Raw genomic sequence first — 25758 nt, forward strand, 5'->3', positions numbered from 1 at the left:
GAAGCTCAATTTTTTGATTCTTTCCGCCTTCTAACGGTGTTTCTTGATTCAAAATTGTAAGCAAGGACCTCACCTTCTCGCTGCTTCGCTCGCACCTGCCCGTGCTCTGACATAAGCGTGTGGAAAGCTGACTCGCTCAGACCGGCAATGTTGACTCTTGACTGAACGTCAGCAAATCGATCGTCTCGGGTGCTTGATCCAGACGTTTGCCCATCCGCCACGTCCCTTCGTGTGGATCATGGGCGGCGATACGGTGGCGGTGGGGGCAGGAGAAGCGCAAGATGAAGTTGTGAACGTCGAGCAGCAGCAGCAGCAGCAGCAGCAGCAGCAAGTCGAAGTGGCAGGCGGAGCGAGGCAATGCCGAGCCCTTTTGCACTGGTTCCAATCCCAAAGCGGGGCGCAACTCCATCCTGCCGTGGAGGCAGCGTCATGCGTAGCAGCATCACACGGCAACGGTCTCTTTGCCAAGCACGACATCATCTCCAAAAACGCATCCATCTTGCGCGTACCCGTCGCTTTGTGCATTCATCCCAATGCTGCCCTCGATGGCATCGCAAAGCTGCTGAGCGTCAATGTGGAACAGGTCAAACGGGCCTTCCTCAAGCATCAGCTGGCTGCTCGAGACGCCATCGTGCTCTACGTAGCGCTGGCCGATCATTTGTGCAAGCTCAATCAGTCTCTCGATGAGTCGCCCAGTCAATCAACTTCCAGTAACAACTCTTGCCTTGTCAGCCCTACTTCCGACGCCGACGAGCACACTTCCAGACCCGCGCACAAGAGGATCGAGAGGGGAAAATGGCCTTCGAGCGATCACGATCCTTACATCCGTGCACTTCCCTCACACTTCCTCCTGCCGACGTTCTACACTCCTACCGAGCTGCACCTCTTCCACCACAGTCCCATCGAATCCCACGCGCTTCGGTGTTTGGAAAAGTATTCCACTTTGGCCGCGCGAGCATCAGCAGCTCTGCACGACCTCGACTTCGAATGGAGCGTCGGCAGCGATTTTGAGGAGTCGGGCTGCCTGCTCAATCGATGGAGATGGTCAGATGCTTGTTACACCAGTCGAGCTTTCCCTCCCAGACTCTTGAGCTTCCCCGACAAGTTTGGGCAAGACGAAGATGACGACGATGCTCCCGTGCTCATTCCCGTCTTGGATCTCCTCAATCATCAGCCCAAAGTACCAGTGACGTGGATTGCGGGTAGGCAAAGCGTCGCGCAAGACGGCGATGCTCCTCTTCATTCGTCTTTGTCTGACGAAGCACACCCACAGCGTTCTCCAGTTGCTGGAAATGGTACGCGCTCCGCACACGCTGAGCTTGCTGAACACTCTCACGACGGCCAAGGGTGGGCCTTTAGATGGCCGCCGGACGACGCCTACGTCGAGCTGGTCCTTCACGCAACCGTCGAAGCGGGCTCGGAAATCTTCAACAATTACGGTTACAAGAGCAGCGAAGTGAGTCTTTTCCTTCCTCTTCCCACGCTTTCTTGCACTTTGGCCCCCCCCCCCCCCCTCTTTTGCCTCCTACGCCCGTTCGTGCGCTCCTGCATCCATCTAACACCTTGTCCAAACCTCGCGTTGCGCATTCTGGCATGCAGGAATTTTTGGCATCGTACGGTTTCGTGAGCGAGTATCATGCGGTCTCGCTCCGGCTAGTCGCAGCAGACACAGAAGCTCTGTCTAGCATTGGTGGCGGCGAAGGCAGCGCTCGACCCGCGCTATCAGGCAAGACGCACTACTGGGATGGTCAAGCAGCTCCCGAATCCTTGCTGGCAGAGGTGCAAACGCAATGTTCGTACGAACTCGCTCGAGCGCATGCTCAGACCTCTCTGCAAGGTATGTTGCAGCGCCTCCAAGCTCAGCTCGGCATCGCAGCAGCAGAGGAGGAAGCGCACAGCATCCTCGTCCGTGGACACGCTCTGCACTTCGTCAAGACGCTCTTGGAGCATAGGTGCGAGAGGTTGCTAAAGCAGTGCAAGCGAATTTCGCGCGCGACTGGACTCACCATGTCGAGAGCGCATCAAGCTCAGAACGACTCGAGCGAGCTGACAGCTTTCAGCGCTTCGCCAGAATTGAGGCTGCCGGTCGCGTTGTTGGCTCGAGACTACACGATGGGCCAAGTTGATTGCTTCTTGCGGTGCTTGGACTGGGTCGAAAAGGAATTGTCTTCGCTCGCACACGCCGACATCATCCAAGAGTACCTTGACGCCCTCGAACCTGGTTCAGATGGTTCGACATAGCGTCCGGAATTTGAGCGAGACAGGCACTGCAAGCAAGGCGACCACGCGGATCAGATCGAGATCCATGGAAGCGGAAACGCGATTTCAATGGGCATAGAATCAAATCATGGAGCGAGTGATGTTACAAAGGAGCCTTCGAACTGAATCGAATCCCAAAAGTCAAGACGGAAAAGTCTGCAGGCAGCCGTGCAAAGAAGGTAATCGACCATACCGAGCTTCCATAGATGCAAAGAAAGGACGGGTGGCGCGGAAGGGGCGGCGGCAGGGAGGGACAGAAGACGTGGACAAGTATAGAAAGGTGACTCAAGAAACCCCCAAAAGAAGGACCGCGATGTTGAGCATGCGTCATGGACATTATTCTGCCTTAAAACTTTCTCTTGATGCCTGAGACCGATGGATTGACATCTTCGCCAGCGCTACCGCCGCTCGTTGCCACCGTGTCTTCGCTCGACGAGGTTGATGGGAGCAGACTGTCGTTGCTGGACTGCACAGCACTGCTGCTGATGGTCTCGCCGCTACTACCAGAAGACTCCTTGCCACCCTCTGCTGCGCGCTGCGATTTGAAGACTGGATTGACGTTCAGCGGTGGACGTTGAAGCGAGTCCCCTGCAGACGAGCGATGCGAAGGTGTCATGCCCGTGGGCTGGGTGTGACTATCACGACGACGGTGTCGCAACTCCTCGCGAAGCTTTTTGTTGGCATTCTTGAGCTGGTGGAGCTCGAAGACCCACGATGAGCTTCTGTAAGTGGACAGCTCGGCAAATACACTGCCTGCTCTGGGTTCGCCAGGTTTCAATGACGAGACAGCGTCACTCTCGGAGCTCGAATGCTTGGCGAGCGGAGCAATGTGTGCGCGAGGCTCCACACCTGCCAGTGAGAAAAGGTGATTGGGCACTAGCGAAGGCATTCTACCGTTCAGTCGTTGAGTGTGCACAAACACGGCAGGCTGCTGCTCCGCTACCTCCGCATCTCGAGCCGAAGGGTAGAAAGTGGACAAAACGTCGACCTTTGGACTCGAATGGCCATCGTTCATCGCGTGCGAGACAACTCCGCCATCGGAGCTCTGCAGAGCTGTGAGAATAGCCGAGTGTGCCTCCGGGTTGGTGAATCTTCGAATATGACGCCCGGTAAGCTGCGTGTCCTCGGCTTGCTGACCTAGAAGGTTAGAAATTGCTCCATTTGTTGTCAAGAAGAGGCCACTCTTCGAAACTTTTGACCAGACGCCAGGCGACTCGTGCCCAGGGGGGTCGAGACTTTTGCGCGCCATTTCCCATGGTAGATCGTACACTGGACGTGTACGGCCAGAGGAGATAACAACTTTGCGACCCTTGCCTTGCTCTAGATGGAGCTTGCCGGCGCTTTCTATCCAAGTGTGGCCTAGCGTTTTGTGCCTCATGCGCATCATCAAGTTGACCGAGGGACCGACTTGTCCTGCTCCACCTTTAGTCAGAGGGTTGACTGTGCCATCGGTGCGGGCGGAATGACGAGCAGCAGCAGCAATGCTTGCGTTGCTCGTGGAGTCCTTGAGCTCGCGGAAGACGGGCACTACATCCGACGGATGACAGAATTCGCTGATGCTCTTGCCGACCAGCTCTTCGGGCTTAAATCCAAGGATCCGCTCGACCGAGGGCGATACGTACAAGAACGTGCCCTTGAGCGACAAAACGTGAATGAGATCGTGCGAGTTTTCGAGTAGTAATGTAGCCCATTGCGATGTGTCCACGCTGCCGCTGCTGATGATGTCGGCGAGGTCCTTTGCCATCATCCTTTGTTGATTCGCCTTGACCACTGCCGGATCTTGCTGTGCGACGGCGCTGGCAGCAGCAGCAGCCAGAGTCTCGGCAGCATGCGTGTGTAGAGCGGTATGGTCGTCCAGTGGCTGGGAGCGAGTTGAATCTTGACGGTCACCGTTCGCATAATTCATGTGGTAAGTTCCATCGGCCTTGCGTTCGACGACAGCGCCAGGTGACTCGACGAGGTCGACCTGAAAGCCAATCAAGTACGTTGGAGGAGGCTCGCCATTGGGACCCACGTCGCCCCAGCTCAGGGGAACGATGGTCACCAGATTGATGAAGGGATGCCCATTCTTGCGATAGTTGATGAGTGTGGCCTGGCACTCTTGAAGATTATGGCATCGCTTCTTGAGATGGCGTGCAGCGCGACCGTCGGTATGTTGACGCTCTGATCCTGCTTCCACCATGCCGCCCGGGGCTTGAAGGAAGCGGCAGTTGCGACCCAAGACTTCTGCGCGCTCATAGCCGGTCAAATGCAGAAACGAGTCTGAGCAGTATAAGATGGGCTGATCTGGCATATTGGCGTCCGAAACGGTGAAAGAGCAAGACAGGTCGATGGGCCCGATCGTGATCTTTGGGTTGGGACGGTTGGCGATGCGGGTGAGCGCACCGATCAGATCAAAGCCAGTCGAAGCATACAAATTTGATTGTGTGCGCTTGTTCTCGATCACATCGCCGAAGTCGCCCGTGAATACTGGGTCGGAGTTGGAGCTCGGTGGCGATGGTTCCAATGCCATCCCGTTTGGCGACGGCGACTGCTGCTGGGACAACGAAGGTTGCATAAATTGCGACATGGAGCGTGCTGTAGCTTGCGCGGCTTCACGATGAAGACCCTCGTGTGGACCGAGACGCTTCTCAGCATCGCGCTTGGCGGCGTAGTTGCTGGCAGATGCGCTCGAATTCGAGCCGTTGGAAGACTTTGAAGCCGCAGCGGAGCGACGTCTCGAGAGACGACGGCGCTCCTGAATGGTCAGACTGGGACGTTCGGCTTTACCTTGACCTGTCGCGTTCTTCTGTGAAGGTGCCGTCATGCGCACCGCTTGGCTCAGAGGCACGCTTGGGGAGCTATGCATGCCAAATGCTGTGCGGCCAGGGCCACCGAGGCTTGTCTGAGAAGTCTGGAGCAAAGCAGGGAACCACTGCTTGAGCTGAGAAGAGTGATGTGCTGCAATTCTGGAGCGATAGTCTGTGGGCAAAGGCGCTACCTCGTTCATGGCCGTTGCAGGGTCGCGCTGGCTTGAGGCCACAGCAGCTGCGAGTGGCGCGGGGACAGTAGCCTCCATCGAAGGACCAGAAGGAATATGACGGCTGTGGTTGACGTCCTGGCTGCCAAAGGTTTGACCCTCAAAATTGGTGTCGTGACTGACGAAAGGCTGGATTCCGTGCGCAGATTCGGTCCACGGTGGCGCATTGTTTTGAGCAAAGGCGTTTGAAGCGAAATCACCGAAATCGGTGGAGGATCTGTGCAGAGGCGTACGCTGCGAAGGCGAGGCAAACATGGCCGCTGCAGTCATCTGAGCCCCTTGGATTCCTGCGTTGAAGCTTGTGGAGCGCTGCAAGTTCTCAGCAGCTGGAGGACCGTTGGCGGTGCTGCCGTCGCCCCAGGGTCGAGGGTCTTCGCCCATAGCGACGGGCGAATTGATGAAAGAGCCGAAGTCAAAGTTCTCCATGTTGGTTCGCGAAGGTGATGAGCAGACACGAGTAAGGACGAGAGCGAGGGGATGGATACCAAGTAAGTCGCAGTTGCGAAAGAAAAGAGTTGTGATCTAGTAGGATCGAGCGCTTGAAGTGGTGTAGCGAAGTCGGACACCTATGAGATTAGCGCAGGATTGTAGATCGTTGGAGGACAGGCAACCGAATGTGCGGTGAAAAGAGCCCTAGAGACCAAGATTCACAGGTGAGAAGCAATACAAGAGGGTTGTCGAAGTATTCCAGCGACTGCGGAAGAGACAGACGGACTCGACGGGGTGGATGCGACCTTAGCAAATCTAGTAATTTCGAAAAAAAGAAAAAGTAAGCAACCAAATGACGACGACGACAACGACGAGCTCGCAGTCCTGGCAGCGATAGAGACCACCCGACCTTGAAGCATGCTGGCGCATGGACCTGATGAAGCAAAGGGCGCGCGGGTGCAATGCACCACCGCCGCACCGCGCCATGCACGCAAGCAAATTCACCACCGCGCGTCATGACCGCGACCAGAGTGCGCATTTCACCACCGTCGACGATGCTTCCAACGAGCGATTTTGAATCCGTACTTGATATGTGCTTGTTCTCCGATGTCCGATGTACCACCATGCTGAACGTCGCCCAGATTCTGTGCCCAAATTTGACCTCTCAACAGCATAAACGCGCGCCGCGATGTTGCGGTGGCCTCGCGCAGCGCGGGCGCGCGGATTTCTCTGCGCGCAAGCCTGCGCCTGGCCCCGCGGTCCTTAAAGTCTGACATCTCTCGCGATCACCTATCCACATCCACCTCGTCCTGCCGTAACGTCTACCAACACTCACGGAAGGTTCCTTCGAAGCGAATAGTAAGCGTCCGCTGCTATATCCAGTGGCACGCGGTCGGGTGATGCGCGAAACTTTGGTTTGAGTTCCGCAGCAGATGCCCGACTCAAGGACTAGTTGAGGTACCAATTTGACCAGAGCGAAGCTGGCACGTATCTCTGCGTCGTGGCTTGTGGTATCTTGTATCAAGACGTTGAGATGATGTTGATGTTGATGTCAACGTTCTTCTGGGCTCGTGAAGACTCTTCGCTGATCGAATCGACCTCGAGTATCCGTCTGCTTCGACCTGTGTTCGAGGTCGAAAAAGGCGACGGCGAGGCACTCTAGATCCGATGAGGACGAAGAGGCGAGCACGAGAGCAAGCGATAGAGCGAGTTGACTGCCTTCGAAAAACGATTGCGGAGCGATATCGGCCGCAGACTGTAGTTTCTGAAGGGATTGTCGGGATCGTGGTGGGCGTGAGGGTGGGTGTCATCAGGCGCAACGCACGCAATCGGTTTCAGGAAATTTGGATGCATGTGGATCACACGCGCACGCAGCTACGCCGCGAGCACACGCGCGCGCTGAAGCCAATGGGCGATGACAGTCTTGAGTGTTAATTCAACACTTCAAATGTGGGTAGTAACTTTTGATTTGGGACTCAAATTCTCCCTTTACGTCAAGTTAAGCCTGGATGCAGCAGATAATAAATTAAACAAGGACCCTGCGTCCGGCAGCACACGCGCAGCCCTTGTTTCCGCAGTCATCGTGCATTTACCGATTACCGCCACCAGACCTGTGTTGTTGTGTGTCTTGCAGTTCGCACGGCGTGGACCCGTGGGGCCAATTTTGAATTTGCAGGAATGGAGCATTCACATTCAATTCTTGATTCAAGATTCACGATTCTTGATTAAAGATTCACATTCTTCACGCGCATCAGCTTGGCAAATTAATCAAGAATGGCGGGGCGCAGTCAGATGAGTGCTGGGTCATTTGTTCAAAATGTGAATTGTGATAAGGGAAATTCGATCGCGAATTGGCTTTGATGCGGGGCTGCTGATGTGCCTTGAGGGCTCGATCCCTCTATCGTTGGCGAAGTCAATTGGGCGACTGCTGGTTGACACGGGAATAATCACAATTAGAAAATCTCGGATGGCACAAGGCACATCTGCATGCCCGTCCCTGATGATGTCCGCCACCGACACAGATTCTGGATTGAGCGACATGATGGCACCACCAAGCCAAAAAATCTTGAATCCAATTAGCAACAATTTCAACCCGGATTCGAGTCAGAGTCAAGAGTAACATGCATGCTCTGACTGACTGACTGACTGACTGACTGACTGACTGACTGACTGGCTGACGCTTTTTGCTTGCTGACGCATGTTCTGGCTCAGGAAAAAAGCACAAATCCAAGCCGCACGCACTGAGCGAAGAGGGTCCAAACGATCAAGAATTGCTCACCGACTTCTGTTCTGTGCAGCCAGTCCGCCGTTCTACGTTCAATGCACTCTCGCCATCGCCATCACCATCACCATCACCATCACCATCACTTGTCATTTCAATTCTTTCGATTGTTGATTCCCTGATTCAAAACCGTACTCGAGACTCGTCGAGCTAGGCAGCCAGGCCTTCATCCATGTCACGTATCCCGCATCGCTCCTTCCATACCGATCGAGCTGACAGCCAAGACGCTCAATCAATCTTTGAATGGTGAATGGAGACTAACACAATGGTGAAGATCTTCATCTTGATTGCCACTACCATCCTCCGATCTGGGCTCCCAGAACGACGCTGGACGAGGACCGCGAATCGCTTGACGATCTCTTGGCTGTGATGAAGCTGCAATTCGAGGGACAAGACTCACGTGTATTCGTCGCCTTGATGCTTTCGTGAGCTTGGCGAGGACCTTGCACCAAATCGAATCGAGCACAACCACAATCGAATAAAAGAACTCCACCCAGCCGTTCAAATAGGCAACTAGAGCAGTGGTCATTCGCTCGCACAAGGTGTTTCACTTCGCCTGACTTTGCACCCTCGGGTTCCTTTGGCATGCGTAAGTCGAATGGCGATCAAAGCGACCGTGACAGCACTCTATGTCGCGCTGCTGCCATGAGAATCCTCACGCGGCGTTCGGCATGATCATGAGCAACTCATCGGCGTGTGTAGGTGATGCTTGATCCCAAGCACGTTGCGCCCGGTGCGAAGCCGGGGGAATCTTGAATGTTGTGAAGCACGTACGCTGGTCCGAACACAACAAACTCCTCGTCACGAGTCACGCGAGCCTCGGAAGAAGCCGGCTTAGCCTCTCGCTTGTGACTGCAGCCTCTCGATCGCAGTCGTGAGTGTTGCTCCTGTTGTGGGATCAAAACAGGCAGCTGTGTCCATCGAGACCGAGAGCGTTCGAGTCATGCCAGTTAGAGTCCGCAAGAGAGGTGGAGCGGTAGTCATCGTCCATTATTCATAGCAAAGTGCGCTGAAGCCTCTCAGACAGACAGCCTTCTCCGCAAAGCACATCAGTCAAGTCTCATCGGCTCGGCCAGTCTCGGTCGATTTGGGCTGCTGCTGTGTGACTCGTGACTCAAGACTCACACTGCTGAGCGCGCGCGCGTGTGTTGGGGGATCGCGGATTCGCGCTCATGTCGGACGCGCACCCGCGCGCAGTCAACCTGCCGCATGCACATGGTGCTTGCGCGAGCTGGTGCACCGTGCGAGTCATGGCGGCGGGCACGCGCACATGCATGCAGCTGAAATGGCCTGCACGCACCCGTCTCACGCAGCGCGGCGGGCGGCGGGAAGCACCGCGGCCGCGCGCAGAGGCAAGGATCAAGCAAGAGTCACGACGAGTTGAGTGTTGGCGCAACGTCTGCGCGCACAGGGCGCCACTGATGAGCGTGGAGGAAGGAGAAGACTCATCACGACTCACGACTGCAGCTGCGCTCTGATGACTCTTCATTCAGATTCAGGATTTGGGGCAGCAGCTTCTTTTTCTCCCTGCCTTTACGTCTCGACAACATCGTCGCATTCCTATCAGACTTCAACGTACCATCACAAAGCAAAAGTCCAACTCATCACCCACCCTTCAAGCTTGAGAAGCTCCTTTCAACATGTCGATCAACAAGATCCTCGCTCGTCAAGTAAGTAGCCATGACCGCTTGTTTGCGCCGCCTTAGCCTCATAAGAGACACTGAGCGCTTATTGTTACCTGCAATCACTCTACCCAGATTTTCGACTCTCGTGGTAACCCAACCGTCGAAGTCGACTTGTGGACCGCAAAGGGCCACTACCGCGCTGCTGTCCCCTCTGGCGCTTCCACCGGTATCCACGAGGCCCACGAGGCCCGGGATGGCGGCAAGGACTACATGGGCAAGGGTGCGTGTTTTACTCTTGTATCTTGATCATGGCGATTCACTCCTTCTCTGCGACGCTCGCTATGTTTGGCTGCTCACTGATTCTCTTGTCCTGCAGGTGTGCTCAAGGCTGTGGAGGCCGTGAACGGAGAGATTGCCAAGGCGCTCATCGACGCCAAGGTCTCCGTCACTGACCAAAAGGCCATCGACGACTTGCTCATCAAGCTCGACGGTACTCCTAACAAGGCTCGTCTCGGTGCCAACGCCATCCTCGGTGTCTCCATTGCTGCCGCGAAGGCCGGTGCAGGCGAGAAGGGTATCCCCTTCTACGAGCACCTCGCTGGTCTGTCCAACGTCGGCAAGCCTTACATTCTTCCTGCTCCGTGAGTGGCGCCGTTGTGTGCAGTGAGCAAAATCAAGACGTAGACTGACACCCACAAACAACGCCTGCAGCGCCATGAACGTCATCAACGGCGGCTCGCACGCTGGCAACAACCTGTGCGTGCTAGAACCTCTCTTTCCCTGGTGTGCGCCGAATTTCCATCTGACCCGCTTACCCTATTCGCTTACAGCGCTTTCCAAGAGTTCATGATTGTTCCCACCGGCGCGCAAACTTTCACGGAGGGTAAGTCTGCACATCTGCCGTTCGAGTACGCGCAGCAAGCCAGCTCACTTCGGATGGATGCTCTCGGCTGCAGCCATGAAGGTAGGCTCTGAGGTGTACCACAACTTGAAGTCTGTGATCAAGGCCAAGTACGGCCTTGACGCTACTCTTATCGGTGACGAAGGAGGCTACGCTCCACCGGTCAAGTCCGCCGACGAGGCCCTCGAATTGCTCGTCGAGGCCATCAAAAAGGCCGGCTACGAGGGCAAGGTTCACATCTCCCTCGATGTTGCTTCTTCTGAATTCTTCAAGGACGGCAAGTACGACCTCAACTTCAAGGACGAGAAGAACCCTAAGCTTGTGACTGGCCGCGAGCTGGCAGATATCTACATTGGCTACATCAAGAAGTACCCCATCGTAAGTGACTGAGGTGGATGCGCGAGCCTAAACGATGGCGACAATCTGTTGCTCACTTGGCCAACCTTGCGTTTCCCTAGGCCTCCATCGAGGACCCCTTCGACCAAGACGACTGGGAGTCTTGGAGCTACTTCCGCGCCAACTCGGGCATCACCGTCATTGGCGACGATCTCACAGGTGCGAGCTGTTCAAAGTCACCTTTCCGCTTCCTCTTAATGACCGAGATTTCCCGCCTCTGCCAGTCACCAACCCGCTCCGTATCAAGACCGCCATCGAAAAGAAGTCTTGCAATGGTCTCTTGCTGAAGGTGAGTTGAACTCTAGGCATCAAGGCTCCTGAGCCCAGACGCTGACTAGTTACGGCCGGTGTGTATCAGGTGAACCAAATCGGCACCATCTCCGAGTCCATCCAAGCCGCACAGCTGTCTCAGTCCGACAACTGGGCCGTCATGGTCTCCCACCGTTCCGGAGAGAGTGAGTCGAGTTCATGTCGTCTCGTGAGGCTAGATTTCGTCTCTCACATGCTTGACGCCCTCTTCGCAGCCGAGGACACCACCATCGCCTCTCTCTCTGTCGGCCTCGGCGTCGGCATCATCAAGGCTGGTGCACCTTGCCGCAGCGAGCGTGTTGCCAAGTTTGTGAGTAGGGCAATTGAAGTTCAAGAAGCGCATGATAGCTTCCACTGACCCCGCACGCCATCTCATGTGCTCAGAACGAGCTGCTGCGCATCGAGTCGCTCGAGCCTGAGGCTGTGTACGCCGGCATCAACGGCTTCACTCAGGGTGACAAGGCACCTCAGGTCATTGCCAACAAGAAGTGAGCTAGCTCCACCTTGTAGCTTTCTGATTTGTCGGATGCAGCTCGATCCTGCGGCACGAGATGAAAATTCTCAGACGACGGTCGAGCAATCGCTTGCGAGAAAATAGATGTCATGCCGAAAAGTAAATGGATTAGCGAAACGAAGGACCAAGAGCAACGTGGGAGGTTAGGGGCGCAGAGTGATTATTCGGTATGTGATGTGGTGTGTCAGAAGTACGCTGGGCCAGCAGCGGGAAAAGGAATCCTTCCGGCATAGGAGGCGGAGGTCGAAGAGGAGTGAGCGCTCTCCTGGATGGTGCTGAGACGGGTCTTCGGGCTGCGCTGCGAAGGGTAAAGAAGGTGATCCTTGATGGACCCGCTACGTGTCGCGCGTAGTGGAACAGGCTTTCGAAATTGCCGGGGTCCTTGAGGCTTGCTAGGTGCGCTCGGCAGCGAGAGGCGCGAGGGCTGAGCGAAAGAAGCTGGCGTCGTCGACGCTCGCAGAGAGTGGGGTCGGACAGCTTTGCGGGGCGGTTGAGCTGTGGGCACGAGCGGTGCAGGTAACGTGGAGAGAGGAGAAGAAGGCGAAATGCCCGTACGCGCACAGATCGCGCTATCTTGAGTGCCTTGCGACGCGACAGGATGGGCTGGAGCTGATTGCGATGACAGGGCGCACTGCTTGTCTGTATCGTCGTCACTAGGATCGGTAGCGCAGGCTTGTGGCGCTAATTGCTGTCGGCGAGCTTCCACTTCCAGCATGGGAGTGGCAGTGAAGCGCAAGTTGTGCGTGGAATCATAAATCTGCTGCGATCGCGCACGATCGAAGTCAGCTGCCTCGGGCAGCACGCTGATGGCATCCCTTGAGCATGCTACCAAAGAAGAGCATTCCGAGCTCTGATCTGCTACCAATCTAGCGCCTACACAACGCGCAGCTTCGTCGTTCTCCTGCTTTGCTTCTGGCGCACTGAACCACCATTGTAGGCCCTTGACAAAGATGTCGCTGATTCTTCGAGTCACGCCTTTCGGGTCTCGTTCAGGATGCGCACGGGTGCTGCAGGCAGGTCCGCTCTCAATGGAGTAATTTGATGGGCTCCGTGCGCCACAGACGACTCGCGCTTCTTCCTCTGGTCGAAGATACGACAAGATAGAGTTGACACTTTGCTTGCTCGCCGTCGTTCTTGGCGCATCCGATGGTGATCTCTGCAAGAACCATGGCACGTAAAGAATCGAGCTGGGAGTTGGCTGCTCTGCAGCTTTCGTCGCGCTTCGAGCGTCCAGAATCGACTCCCAGCTTTGATTAATCGCTGCGCTTGGTTGATGCGACTGATCTCGTCGCCAATACTGCCCACCCGCGTCTGCCAGCTCGCCTGGGCCACAAGTAGCGCTCCGCGAATTCTGCAATTGCGCTACAACATCTGGATGCAAGGGTGGAGTGATGCTGTGGTGGCCTCGCACACTGCCATCTCGATCATCCGCACGCTCCTCATACGCTGGAGACGGAGGTTCGTGCAGAGTGAATGGATAAGGCGTGATGCCGCTCTTCGGGTAAGCGTGATTCCTGCCGACGCCTTTGGTGGAGTGCGCCAGAACGATACAGGTGCCTGCGATCCACGCAAGGCAATACAAGCCCACAAAGACGAGGTAGAGGATCTGCTGATGGTGCAAATGCTTGATGTAGGAGCTAACAATGCCTCCAACCACGCCGTCGTTGTGGTCTTGCTGCGATCCAAGAGCGGCTTGCTTGATCGGTGCAACAAGCTCATCAGAGCGAGCATGACTGAGCTGGAGAATGTCGGGTGAAATTCGTTCGAACTCCACATGCGCATTGGTTTGCAGCCAGGTCAGAGCTTGCTCAATGCTCCTCAGCTTGGAAAGGAGGGCGCAATCGATAAAGCCCTGTACTGGTGTGTACAACGGTGTCGAAGCGAAAGAGTCCTGAGAATGAAACGCGATGCCCTGATCAGTTGCCCTCTTTCACGAGTCGCTCCACGCTTGAGACAGAGCTCACATTGAGTGCCCCGGCTATACCCTCAATCATCTCGTTGAGAGTATGATTCATGGTCGAGGTCGTCGCGTTGACCCAAGCAAATAAATTGTCATTCTGTTCGTACCAAGCAGTATGCGGTATCAGAGCCCGCTGACATGCAGTCGAGGCGGTAATCGAGCTGACTCACCAGACCATTCTGAGCTCCAATGATCATCTCGTTGCTGCGATTTGCGAAATCGTGACTTGCGTCCGTGAGGCCCCGATTGAGCTGAGCGAGCACTTTGTCTCCCATCGTGGTGAATGAACCGTCAATTTTCTGGTGTTTGTGAAAGGGCCCGACAACCGAAACGAACGTCCACGAGTCAGCTCCGTGTGACCTTAATTGTAGTGCTCAAAAACTCTCACCCCTTCGTAACGTTCCTGCACTCCCCGCAGCGCCAGGATCTGGAGCTGACTCGATGCCAAGCCGACAGTGCCGATGATCAGAGCTGCTACCGCAATAGGATGCGAGATCCACGCCAGCCACCATCTCAGACGAGCTTTAGCTTCGGAGGACCGTATCCCTAGCGGCTTAGCCAAACGAAAGGTCAGCAACGATAGCAAAGGATGAGACGAGAGTTGGAGAAGAGAAAATAAAGACGGCGTCGACAGCACGCCTCGGTATCGCGCTGCGGCTTCAGGAGAGCCTGTCAGGGTGGACGTCTTCGAATCTCTGTTTGTGCTGCCAGACATCGTCGAAGGAAAGCCGTCTGCCGCAATCCAAGCATCTCGAGTATTCTCAACGTGTCGTCGCAGGGATCGCCAAGACCACCATTCCATGGCCATTGTCAGCAATGCAAATGCCAGCGCAATGAAGGCGATAATCGCTGTCGCCCAATAAGCGAGTTTGCGAAGGTCATGAGCCAGATCGTCGAGCGGCTGCATGTCGATGTCCGCGCAGAAGGAAGCGATGCGAGCCTCAGGCAGTGGCATTAGGGACCTGTCAAATTGAAAAGCAGACACCGCTGAAATTCACGACAGTACACGGATGCGTTCAGCATTGCGCACAAGGCAAGTCTTAACGCGCTATAAATGACGCACTGGTGTTCACTTCAGCTCTAAGCTGCTCAAAAGGCCCAGAGATCATCCCGTCGACTTTCGCTCTCAGCTCCGACAGCGTGGGCAGACTACTGTTCAGTCTACGCAATCCTTCATCGAAGGAAGTAGGCAGGCTGACATTGTCAAGGGCGCTGTGGAACAAATCTTGCTGATCAGCTTGTGCTGCCCGTCAGTCAGCCCGAATACCAATCGCATTCGACTCACGCAAGATCAGGCGGCTGAATGGTCGGCACGTTGACATGTTGTCCGAACACCCCAATGACATCGTTGATCCCGCCGAGCGTGGCACTAAGAAAAGAGTTGACTCCGGAGACTGATGACTGGAGCGCATCCTTCAGACCGCCTGCTATCGCGTGCACACCTTCATTGAGCGCTGTGATGGCAGCGATGAGCAAGCTCAAGGAGCCACGCACTAGCAGCTCGATGAAGCAAAGGAAAAGGGAGCGATAGGAATCTACGAGAAAGACTAGCAGCCGTTCAATGGCAGTCAAGCTGAGCACACCATGAATAGAGGTCAGATCAACATGTATGCCAGAGTGGATCGCGCATGACGGACCAAACTCACGAAAGATCAAGCACGCGACCAACGCCTCGTACTGTCGCTTCGATGGACTCTGCGGTCTGGGCATTGGCTCGATCGGCCAGATATCTTGGCAAGCTCATCGCGGCGCTTGCTGAGCCCTCTGCACTTGCGCATGCAGAAGTCAACCTCTGCTTAGCAGCGTTGACCTTATCATCCACATCGTCCGTTCCCATCAGAATCGTTGCGCCAACAAAGATGAGGGCCAACAGACTTGGCGATAGTAAAGAGAGGAAGAGCCGTGCTCGAAGTCCCAGCCATGGTTTCAGTGGGCCATTCGTGCTGGGCAGCACGGTCGGAGCTGGAGTGGGAGGCGGCTGAGTTGGCCAGCCACCAGCTGCATTGGAAGGGGGCAAAGAAGGCGAGTGGACGTGGTCTGGATATGAAGGAGGAGGTGCCCTGGATGACACTGCTGCTGGATCCTCCCGCAGCTCGTCTGGTGTGCGGCTCCACCTCGCAGCTGGCAGCACCAGTGGTCGCATCGAGAGCACGATATTGCCAGATGAACTGCGGAGCTGAGTGCCAGAATATCTTGACCGAGCTGCTTGACGAAGTGCGGATTGAGGATGGCGACGCTGTGAAAGGAGGTTTGTGTGTGAGTCGCGAACGGTTCAGGTCTAGGGGGTCTGAGCGATGTGGTGTAAGGTTGAGGGCAATCGACGTCAGCAAGATCCTAAAGGAGCTAGACGAGTTCATCATGTGTCGAAGTCATCCTTCAGCGGCACCTTCACGCCATTTGTACTGGTCAGTGCTTTGGGCGAGGAGTGGGACAAGGGGAGGCAGCTGCCCTTCCAGTCTGAGTGCGCTGCGCCCAGGCAACGACCTCGCCTTACCAGAACGCGACCAGCTACCATGGCGGACCAGTCTAGCTGCGAGGGGCTCATAGAGAGAGAGAGTCTCGCACGCCCAGCGTTGAATCCGCTGTACGCTAGCTTGTCCCAGAGATATTCAAGTCGAAGCTTCTACATTTGCAGCGATGATGATGGATGCTTTGGACAGAGGAGCGAGTCGCCGCGCACGCGCACGCGCACGCGCGCCCTCCGCTCTTTTGTCCTCTTGCGCGCGGCTCGCCGGGGCGCAGCTCCGCCCTGCAAAAGAGTCACGAGTCTGATGGTTGGTCGTGAGGATTTGTGCTGTGTGGTATTCGAAGAGCCATACCCACGGCATCCGCACCGGCATCCATCGCTGGATCTATGTACAGGCCTGTCATACTGTTCTATCATCCTCGAGTGCTGAGTGCGATCAGCAGAAAATGTAGTCGTTAGTGGCGATTTTCGCAGTGTGATGAAGACTTGTTTGATCGGGCAAGCAACCGACGGGAATTCATCAAGCATCACGCGTCTACGACGGTCCCACAGCTGGCCACGAGTGCTCGACCTTGGCAGGCGTGGGGCAGCTATGCCATTCACTCTATTCAGCTTCTGAGCAGGCCAATCACTCAAAATCCTTGGCGTCTTTCTTGATTGCAGAAGCGCTTGGCAGTACATCACATGAAAGCGATCACGCACCAAGCTGAGCACTTTGTCTCTCCACCAGACTACCGCGGTGGCCGCCATACGTGCGGTCCCGCGCGCCATCTTGCTGAGCCGCATCCTCATTGTCCGGGGTACCCCAACCACCCCCGCCCGGCGTGTGAATGACGATTCTGTCCAGCCTGCCCATCTTCGTTGTGGTCTGGTAGAGAGACAGATGGTTGAGCAGAAGAAGTTCATCAGCGCACAATCTCTTGGTGGCCAGCGCAGTCCCTGCGGCTGCTCACCTTGGCTCCAAGGTTGATGGTGCGGGGGCGCGTATTCTCTTCTTCGTCGTCTTCGATGACATCTCCGTCCGCTTGCCTTCTCTGCTTGATCCACAGGTTCTTACCACAAGCAGCAGACTGCCCACCTTCCAGTCCATACGGACGGTAGACGCGACGCTCGCTGAGGATGCTCACTTGCATGTCCGGCATCAAGAATTCAATGTCCCGAATGACACCTTCTCCTCCTCTATACTTTCCAGCACCGGCTGAGTCGTCCCTCAAAGCGAATTGCCTCAGGACGAGGGGATACCGGCGTTCCATGATCTCGGGGTCCGTGATGCGCGTGTTGGTCATGTGTGTGTGCACGCCGCTGGTTCCGTGCCAGTCTGGTCCAGCACCGCTTCCGCCAGCAATGGTCTCGTAGTACCCAAATCCTTCCACATGTGTACCATCAGGCTTCCTGCCTCCCAGACCGAAGGTGAGATTGTTGCAGTCTCCTTGACTTGCGGCAGCCGCTTTGAACGCTTTCAAGACGACGTCCGTGATGCGCTGGCTCGTCAACACATTACCTCCAACCACTGCAGCAGAGTCGCTGGGGTCTAGCAAGCTGCCCTTGGGGATCTTGACTTCGATGGGCTCGAGACATCCTTGATTGAGAGGAATGTCGTTGGACACCATGCTTCTCAGGCAGTAGATGATGGCGCTATGAGAGACTGTCCGAGGAAGCAATAGGTAAAGTAAGGATTCAGCATCGCAGGAATTCAATGCTCATAGACTTTGAGTGCTGCGCCTGACCTGATCGTGGACAATTGTGGTTGCCTTGCACCTCCGGACCGGTGCCCTCAAAGTCAAAGACTGCTGATCCCTTCTCCGTATCGATGGTAACGCGTAGCTCGATCGGCGAGCCTGTGTGCGAGCAGACGTACACTAAGCAGGGAATTCTGAAATCGTGCGATCAAGCAACTTACCGTCATCCATGTAATCTCTAGCCCAGAGCTCGGTGCCATTGCGCTTGGCAACGTCTCTCAAGAGATTTCGCACTGCGAGCGCTGCGTTGTCGCGGATCGCAGTCATGTACTGCGCCATCGAGGAGTTTGACATCAGGAGGCCTTCAAGCAACCAAGGGACCGGATGGACGCTCACCCTTTGCACAGTCTCTAGACTCCATTCATCTACCAGCATCTGAATGAGCTGCACTCCCTTTCGATTGGCAGCGATCTGTGCATGCAGGTCGCTCTCCACATCCCTAAAGCAGCGAGTGCCTGAGCAGCCTTCGTACTTGGCAGGCTCTTCGCTCATGAGCCTTACAAGCCCATCTCTATCATACTTGCCTTTGCGCACAAGCTTGAAAGACTTGATTTGTGCTCCCTCTTCAAACAACGTCTTGGATGTGGGCGGCATGGAGCCGGGCAGGATGCCACCGATATCTACATTGGGTGAGAGGGGCATGCAGCTCAGGTGTGCGCCTGTATCCTCTCTGTCGAGTGAAAGCCGCCCAGACTCACCAGCATGGTGCCCTCTGCTGGCAGTGAAGAAGATGAGATCCTTGCCTCGCTCTTCAAATACTGGTGTAATGCATGTAATGTCCGGCAAGTGGCTTCCACCAGCAGCAGGGTGATTCGCCAAAATCACATCCCCATCCTCGATAGGCTCTCCGCTTTTTGCCCTTTCGATCTGATAGCGCACCGCGAAGCTCATGGAGCCTTCACCAAGAATATGACGGATGTCAGCTACCGTGTATGCGCGATGTTTGGGGCTGTGGCCAAGTCGACTCACCAAGATGAACAGGCAGATGTGGGGCGTTGGCGACCAAGTCGCCATTGGGAGAGAATAGTGCGCAGCTAAAGTCGAGACGCTGAACGAGGAACAGAGATGGTATACGAGCGATCAGCGTGTGTTCCAGCAAGAGAGATACGAGGCAGCTCACCTCCTTGATGTTGGTCGAGATAGAAGTCTGCTGTAGCGATCTGCCCATCGTCTCGGCCACTGCCATGAAGCGAGCGGCAAACAGCTGCCGGGACGAAGGGATCAGCGTCAGCAGGGCGGCCGAGCGCAACTAGCACTCGCGTCTCTGCATTACTTGGACTCGCTCACCGCATAAACTCACGGAAAGGAGAATGGGATCTGCCTCTGTCTGTGACATTGCGGCGTCCCTGCGTTAGGTGGAAGGAGCGATGGCGTTGGCAAGGAGAGATTTGGCGGATGGAGCGTCGTGCAAGCTGTCAAAACAAAAGCGAGTGGCGCTGCTAATGCAGTCACTCCTCGAGATGTCGGATGCCGAGGATGATTGTGTCAATGCATCGGGCACGTTTGTGCATGTTGTCGATGGGGAAACCCTTTCTCCCATAATACGAGAAAGTCACGAGCATATCCAGGCTTCGAGTCACGAACTTGATTGAATGATCCGAGCGTTCGTGCATGCATGCAATCATCCACATGCAGCCACACAGCACGCATCGGGGCAATCGGTCGGTCACGGGGTCGCGGAATCTGCCTGCGCCAAGGTCATCAAGCCCCATGCAAAGCCTCAATCACCGGCGCGAATTCAAGATGACGCTGCGCCATCGTCCGACTTGCCTTCAAACTCACACGGACGAATTGCCTCGAAGCAGCAGGCGGTCTCGCAACGTGGAGTGGGCTAGCCTGTGACACGTTCAAATGGCTTCGTTGCGATGTGGCGTGACAGCCAAGAGGTGAGATTGTTGGCCAATGCGCGCGGAAGGGTATGTCATTGCGTAACAGTGCGGCACAATAATCTCTAGGAGGACGAGTCTCGTAATTTAGACGCGGATACGTGAAGCCTGCACTGCACGCCTCGAGGGTACAAGTGAGATCTTGTCCAGCCTTGTGACGTTGGCTTCCCTACCAGCTGAAGGCACTCAGAAGAATCCAAAACTCCACCCCCATGGTCTTCGGATCTGCAGCTTCAGCCCCTCCCTCTCTGCCAGCTTGACGACCAGATCCACATCCCAGTCCGACCTCGCGCTCAGATCCATCTCCCTCATCGCCCCTTGACCGATCTCATGCAGCGGTGGCGCAGGTCGAACGTCTCTCATCTCCCGAACTTTTGCCAGCACATCCTGGCGCACGCTTTGAGCCCACGATGACCACTCCTGAAATAGCGCGTCAGCGAGCCGAGCTTGAGCAGGGTGACCGTCCTGAAGTGTACCGCTCCGGGACTCGCTCTGCGCGCTGAAAATGTCGCCTACGTTGACGACAGATCGCCGTCGTCGCGATGCGAGGCTACCGCCTGCCGCTGCAATTAGTGGATCTTCATCCTCCTGGAAGGCTCTGCTACTGCTCGATCTGCTGGAGCCGGAGCGGTCGCGACCCGCGTTCCTTGCTCTGAGACCGGACGAAGCAGACGAGTCCGCTTGAGTGCTGGTCGAGAGGCTCTTGTGCGCACGCGTCGCCGCTGGAGCCGCATGTTCGGCTGAGCCTGTAGTATCTGAGCCGCTCGAGTCGCTGTGCTGCGCATCATCGTCTTCTAGCAGCATCACGCTCCCGATTGCGCCTCCATCGCTCCGGACGTTGGTGGGGACCCAGCCATATGCAGGTGTACCGTAAGCGGAGCCCGCACCGAGAAGTGGGAACCACAGCCATCCCGCAAGACAGTACCTGATGAGGGCGACGATCAGACTTGCGCGGCTCGCATCTGCGGGTGCTGCCACCTGCCTGTTGGAGGTTTGGGCCAACTGACCGCGCAAGCCTGCCTCTCCTCGTCGATCTTCTGAAGGGCGTCGCCTCTTCTTTCGCGCACGCAGTATGCTTGCATCTTCCATGTTCCTCCAAATCGCAAATTCTGCCGCTCCCCAGACCGCTTTCCTGAGTCTGAAGTTGGGTACTGTCCGCCCGGCCGCTGGTGGTAGCTTCGCTGTCAATTGCAACGTCGGCAAGTTGCTAGATGCTTCTGAGCCCGTAGCCAAAGGTCTCAAGTCCAGTATGGTGTCAAAAAGCTGCGGCTTTTCGAGAAAGAGAGCATCCGGCGTGACTGCGATCCATCCTCCTTCTCTGCTTTGCTCGGTCATGAGCTTGCCCAAGTCTGGAAGTGCGAGCAGTCCGCGAGCCAGGGGAAAAGCACCAGCTGCATGAGCCAGCTCGGCGAGAGCGGAATGAAGAGTGAGCGCTCTGGAAGACGGCACACCTGCAGGAGAGAAGATTAAGAGCCGATGGTGCGGCGTCAAGCACCTCTTTAGAAGGATGGGTAGGAGAGGTCCGAGGGCGGATGACAGCGAAGGTAGCGAGAGCAGACTATCATTCGGGGAGCGCAGTCGTTGCGCATCGCCTGCCGCCTTCCTATCCTCCGAGTCTGCTGACGTGCCCGGCTCGCTCTGCGCCAGATTTGTCTGCCACTCTCGAAGCGCCGCAGTGTCGTTGGGCGTATATGAGAGGCGTTCAGCAAGTTCGGTAAGCGCTGCGGTATGCAGCGTCGAGGCAAAGTGATGCGATGCCGGCGTCGAGTCCGCACAAGCCAGGACAGCACCAACAGTGATGACCCTATTGCCCCGTGCTTCCGCACCCTCTTCTCCTGCTGTACTCCGGCTCCTCACGACGGCAGCAACTACACTGCGTTCATCCTCATTTTCGGTTAGGAAAGATATGACGTCTGGATGCTCGAGCGCGTGAGAGCCGGAGGGAAGAGACCTCCATTCGAGGTTTGGAGCTGGCAAAGGATGGGCAAAGACGATGGTCGGACCTTTGCGCTCGTGAAACTCTGCCAAGAAGACCTGCCGGACATTGCGCGGTGCGGAGACCTGCAACGCAGATGACGATGATGTGCTGGGAGCGAGATCGAGGTCCGTCATGGTGAAGTGAGGTGCACGCCGATTAGCTCAGAGAGCCGGTGAGCTGTCGATCTTCCTGAAGATACAAGCACATGTATGGTGCAGATACAGCCACTGACCTTAGCTCTGCGGGCAACTCGATGGAAAAGGTTGTAGCCGTGATGATTGGGCGAGGGCATGCCCATCCAATCGGGGACCTCCTAGCTGCAATCGTGAATCCTGACAAGAGCGAGCGCATCACCACCTTCATCACGAATCTAATCGCTGCGCGCGCATGCATGCAACGCACAGCATGATTTGTCGGACGAGAAGAGGAGGCAATCGCAGCTGATGGCTCCAAACGTCTTGGCCGCTACCGATGCCTGCTGTGGAGCTTCTCCACATGCGTCGCGAGTCAAAAGTGCATACAATTATGAATGTGCATTCAAATTTAGCCAGCCATTTGGGAGCGGCGCGAGGCATTTCAATTTACGCTTTATGTATGTTTGGATTCAATCACGAATTGCCGCATCAGCGCGGATATGAGCGACTTCGGCCGCTTTCTTCTCGCGAAGCTGATGCATGAGACGAGCCCATAGCATGCAGTCGTGAGTGAGTTGAGTGGAGTCGGCTCCCAGAAGAGTGAGTCGTGAGTCGTGAGTCGTGAGTCTTGAGGCTTGAGTGAGCTGTCCTTGTTGGTGAGTAGTCAAAAGTGTGATGGACGAGATGCGACATTCAGATTCATGATTTCAAAGATGAATGTGAATCTCAAATCGTGATTGCACTCAGACTCCATCATCCCATAGCCATCAATCACGAATCTGAACGAAGTAGGAGCGACAACCAGCAGTCGAGGCGCAGGAAACATTAGCAGCCACGACTGCGGGGCTCGCTCTTCATTTTCGCGCTTCGAGCTCTCTCCTTCCGCCGACATCGACATCTCATCGCGTTGGTCTTCCTTTCGCCACCAGACAATACAAGGATGACTTCAAATGCAAATGTGTCGACGGGGGAGATGTTTGGCGTGGGGTCGGTAGCTGCCATGACGGCAGTGCTCTTGTGAGTTGCACCACGCTCTTGGCGTGCAAGACGTGGCTTGTGCACGATACCGACCGACTCAACCTCGAATGCTCAGCTCAAACCCGTCCGAGGTGGTCAAGACGCGAATGCAGCTGCAAGGAGAGCTGCTAGCTAAGACAGCACCAGGTCAAGCAGCGCCACCCAGGTTGTTCAGCGGTGCGCTGGACTGTTTCGCAAAGACGCTGAGACTGGAGGGGGTCAGAGGAGTGCAGAGAGGACTGACATCAGCGCTGGGATATCAAGTCTGCTTGAACGGCTCCCGATTGGGTTTCTACGAACCTTTTCGAAAGGCGTACAATGCTGCGCTCGGCAAGGATGCCAGCGAGATGCATGCGCTGGCTGCTCTTGCTGCTGGAGCTTCTTCGGGCATCGTTGGAGGTGAGGCTGTGATGTGCAACTGCGCATCGACTGCAGTGCTTCCGTGGCCAACTCTGCTGACTGGGCCAAAGCGCATCGAATTCCCAGCAATCCTGGGCAATCCACTGTTCTTGGTCAAGGCGCGCATGCAAGCCTACAGCCCCTTTATCAAGATCGGCAAGAGCAGCTACCACTACAGCAGCACGTTCGACGGTCTGCGCAGCATCGTTCGGACCGACGGCTTTAGAGGTCTGGCACGGGGCATGGACGCGGCGATTCTGAGGACAGCGATGGGAAGCTCAGTCCAGTTGCCGTCCTACACCTACGCAAAGTCTTACTTGGTCAATCTCAAACCGGAGAATACCTTCTCTTGGAATCCCCTCTTGGTGCTTGCTGGTAGACCGGACTCCTTTTGGACTTACTTGGCATCTTCCACATTCAGCGGTCTTTGCGTTTGCGCAGTCATGCAACCGGCAGATACGGCCTTGTCCAGGGTGTACAACCAGCCCACAATGATTGACGGTGAGCGAAACTGGGCGCCTCGCAGGTCAGTGAGTTCTGTTGTGCTCACATGGGACATCTCCCTCGGCACGACGCAGCGCGCGGAAAGTCGGTCGGCACACTTTACAGAGGTGAGGAGGCCACAAGAGAGGTGTTGGAGGACGTTGCTAACATCACTTTGTCCGTATCGACAGGACCGCTGCATTGCTTGTATCTCACAGCCAAAACCGAGGGCCCGCTGGCGTGGTACAAGGGCACCACTGCGCACTTGGCGCGGATCGCGCCTCACACTGTACTCACTTTGGTAGCAAACGAAGGTGAGTCTCGCGCTTGATTGGCTTGTATCGGACGCTGAAAACTTCTCAATCTCCTCTCGATGTACCTTCTGGTGCGATGACGCGTGTCCCATAGCCTATCTGGTGAGATGATGAAGATGCTAGGCCACGATGCTTTCACGCGACGCGCGCTAATCTTTCTCTCACTCTTTCTAGCGGTACTACACAAATTGGAAGTCGGGCCGACCAATTTTTGCAGCGCCAGATGTTAGGAAAGCGTGATGCGACTACTGGAATACATAGACATCTTACATCCTTTGCGTTGCCAGCTTCTCATGATCTTCGACTCGTCGCTGCTCAGGCTTGTGAAGGACGAAGAGAGACATCTGGACTGCCTTCGATGCGCCAGCTCAAACTTGGGAAGCTGACCTCGGACGGACAGCTAAGAGCCAAATACAGGTGACATTTCTCGTGACGTGTGACAACGGCAGTGCCTATCGAAACGCGAGCTTTGAAGCTTCTCATTCCCTTTCGAGCATCCTGATGCCCTGCATCTTGAGCTTGCGCTGGAATCCATCGAGCCATTTCTGCAGCAAAGGACCCGTCTGTGGAGCGCTGTCAGGAATGTAGGAAGAGAGATAGTCGAACACATTTTGGGCTGCGTGGAAGGGTGGAAATCATGGACTTCAGCATGCTATCCACCCTGCTTTCTACGTTTGTGATTTGCTCCGCTATCGAGGACATGCGAGCCTCCATCACTCACCGATCTTGGGTGCTATCGCAGTTGCAATCTGTTCCGCCTGGGCAGCACCTGCTGCAGCCCCTGCACCGCCAGCTGGCACCAAGGCCAGAGCGTCGTTCCCACCAGTTGCTGCAGGGCCGACAGCGCTCGCAGCAGCTGTAGCACCCCCGAGAGAAGCGACTTGGGCGGCAACAACTTGCTCCGATTCGATCGAGAGTCCTAAGAGTGCAGAGGTTGCTGGAGTGCTGTTTGCCGCGCCGAATGCGGTGGAGGATGAAGCAGATGAGGCGGATGAAAGGCTCTTGCACCTGTAAATGGCTGATGGCTTGGTGTTCGAGAGCCTGTGTGGGCATTAGCAGGTGCGAGTGAGAGTCTGCACTTGCGATTCCTTGGCTCTCGCAAGCCCATGTCCTCTCGGCGGGCTGGCCCAGCGCACTCACCCGCCTAGCAATTTCCATGATCCTCCTGGCGGCAGCAAGTGCAGACTGACCGCGTATCCCTGCGGTAAGGGCGCATCGCCTGTCATGAATATGCAGATGTGGTTCAGGTTGGCTGCATCGTCGATTGGGAAGACGGCATGAGTCTCGTCCACTTGCTGAGGTGCCGTGAGTGGTAGACGTCCAGGAATGAGGAGCGAGAACATGTCTGCGGCTCACTTCGCTCTCTTTGATGCTTGATGCCCGGACTCGGCTGATGCGATGCGATGCTGTGGGGATGAGCGATTCCGCTTCAGAGCATCCTCGACGTCAGCTTGCAAGGCTCGTACTTGGTGGAGACGAGGATGAAGGCGCTCCTTTCAACCTTTGCTGATGACTCGCGAACAGCGCGCATCAATCAAGGTGGAGGTGCACCTCTCCCCGAGGCAGCAATCTGAATGAAGATCTGCCGCGTGCTAATTGAAGTCGCGCGTTGAATTCATGATCCGCGTGTGATTTTTAGCGCGACGAA

The 25758-nt window shown here is 55.8% G+C and overlaps 10 protein-coding genes across 10 annotated transcripts; 4 read left to right on the top strand and 6 right to left on the bottom strand.

Moving 5' to 3' along the window:
* The first annotated feature begins 73 nt into the window (after positions 1 to 73).
* IE81DRAFT_99307 (SET domain-containing protein) lies at positions 74 to 2423 on the top strand. Its single transcript, XM_025517815.1, has 2 exons — positions 74 to 1456; positions 1600 to 2423. The coding sequence occupies exons 1-2, from the start codon at positions 239 to 241 to the stop codon at positions 2239 to 2241; spliced, it is 1860 nt and encodes a 619-aa protein (XP_025370344.1). The 5' UTR covers positions 74 to 238; the 3' UTR covers positions 2242 to 2423.
* Positions 2424 to 2908: 485 nt separating this feature from the next.
* Positions 2909 to 4681, bottom strand: IE81DRAFT_275572 (hypothetical protein; the record flags this gene model as incomplete). The annotated part of the gene is made up of 3 exons (XM_025511456.1): positions 2909 to 3100; positions 3176 to 3666; positions 3727 to 4681. Coding segments are annotated over 3 exons (1638 nt in total), but the record flags the coding sequence as incomplete, so codon positions are not given.
* Positions 4682 to 6064: 1383 nt separating this feature from the next.
* IE81DRAFT_99311 (hypothetical protein) lies at positions 6065 to 6619 on the top strand. The gene has a single exon (XM_025517816.1). The coding sequence runs from the start codon at positions 6169 to 6171 to the stop codon at positions 6478 to 6480; it is 312 nt and encodes a 103-aa protein (XP_025370346.1). The 5' UTR covers positions 6065 to 6168; the 3' UTR covers positions 6481 to 6619.
* Positions 6620 to 8161: 1542 nt separating this feature from the next.
* IE81DRAFT_99316 (hypothetical protein) lies at positions 8162 to 8669 on the bottom strand. The gene has a single exon (XM_025517817.1). The coding sequence runs from the start codon at positions 8515 to 8517 to the stop codon at positions 8221 to 8223; it is 297 nt and encodes a 98-aa protein (XP_025370347.1). The 5' UTR covers positions 8518 to 8669; the 3' UTR covers positions 8162 to 8220.
* Positions 8670 to 9410: 741 nt separating this feature from the next.
* Positions 9411 to 11727, top strand: IE81DRAFT_322698 (enolase). Its single transcript, XM_025513718.1, has 11 exons — positions 9411 to 9658; positions 9746 to 9893; positions 9990 to 10254; positions 10325 to 10369; positions 10444 to 10496; positions 10570 to 10892; positions 10973 to 11069; positions 11135 to 11199; positions 11269 to 11365; positions 11435 to 11529; positions 11604 to 11727. Exons 1-11 carry the CDS (start codon positions 9629 to 9631, stop codon positions 11709 to 11711), a joined length of 1326 nt encoding a protein of 441 aa, XP_025370348.1. The 5' UTR covers positions 9411 to 9628; the 3' UTR covers positions 11712 to 11727.
* An 876-nt stretch (positions 11728 to 12603) lies between these two features.
* Positions 12604 to 15942, bottom strand: IE81DRAFT_99426 (hypothetical protein). The gene is made up of 8 exons (XM_025517818.1): positions 15340 to 15942; positions 14979 to 15266; positions 14757 to 14905; positions 14082 to 14680; positions 13864 to 13992; positions 13698 to 13790; positions 12995 to 13624; positions 12604 to 12920 (listed from the first exon to the last, which is right to left on the bottom strand). The coding sequence occupies exons 1-8, from the start codon at positions 15834 to 15836 to the stop codon at positions 12759 to 12761; spliced, it is 2547 nt and encodes an 848-aa protein (XP_025370349.1). The 5' UTR covers positions 15837 to 15942; the 3' UTR covers positions 12604 to 12758.
* An 831-nt stretch (positions 15943 to 16773) lies between these two features.
* On the bottom strand, positions 16774 to 19428 carry IE81DRAFT_322700 (Hydantoinase B/oxoprolinase). Its single transcript, XM_025513719.1, has 9 exons — positions 19200 to 19428; positions 19020 to 19103; positions 18869 to 18947; positions 18598 to 18795; positions 18236 to 18519; positions 18061 to 18169; positions 17888 to 17998; positions 17114 to 17805; positions 16774 to 17028 (listed from the first exon to the last, which is right to left on the bottom strand). The coding sequence occupies exons 1-9, from the start codon at positions 19233 to 19235 to the stop codon at positions 16855 to 16857; spliced, it is 1767 nt and encodes a 588-aa protein (XP_025370350.1). The 5' UTR covers positions 19236 to 19428; the 3' UTR covers positions 16774 to 16854.
* Positions 19429 to 19734: 306 nt separating this feature from the next.
* IE81DRAFT_322701 (hypothetical protein) lies at positions 19735 to 22084 on the bottom strand. Its single transcript, XM_025513720.1, has one exon. It carries the CDS (start codon positions 21895 to 21897, stop codon positions 19972 to 19974), a length of 1926 nt encoding a protein of 641 aa, XP_025370351.1. The 5' UTR covers positions 21898 to 22084; the 3' UTR covers positions 19735 to 19971.
* Positions 22085 to 22561: 477 nt separating this feature from the next.
* Positions 22562 to 24383, top strand: IE81DRAFT_322702 (mitochondrial carrier). Its single transcript, XM_025513721.1, has 7 exons — positions 22562 to 22914; positions 22991 to 23313; positions 23401 to 23814; positions 23892 to 23924; positions 23988 to 24110; positions 24205 to 24212; positions 24285 to 24383. Exons 1-7 carry the CDS (start codon positions 22838 to 22840, stop codon positions 24348 to 24350), a joined length of 1044 nt encoding a protein of 347 aa, XP_025370352.1. The 5' UTR covers positions 22562 to 22837; the 3' UTR covers positions 24351 to 24383.
* Positions 24384 to 24389: 6 nt separating this feature from the next.
* Positions 24390 to 25690, bottom strand: IE81DRAFT_312535 (hypothetical protein). Its single transcript, XM_025512460.1, has 3 exons — positions 25251 to 25690; positions 24832 to 25151; positions 24390 to 24726 (listed from the first exon to the last, which is right to left on the bottom strand). The coding sequence occupies exons 1-3, from the start codon at positions 25451 to 25453 to the stop codon at positions 24590 to 24592; spliced, it is 660 nt and encodes a 219-aa protein (XP_025370353.1). The 5' UTR covers positions 25454 to 25690; the 3' UTR covers positions 24390 to 24589.
* Between the last annotated feature and the right edge of the window lie 68 nt (positions 25691 to 25758).

This window comes from Ceraceosorus guamensis (genome assembly GCF_003144195.1).
Source record: "Ceraceosorus guamensis strain MCA 4658 unplaced genomic scaffold IE81scaffold_22, whole genome shotgun sequence".
Taxonomy (NCBI): Eukaryota; Fungi; Basidiomycota; class Exobasidiomycetes; order Ceraceosorales; family Ceraceosoraceae; genus Ceraceosorus; species Ceraceosorus guamensis.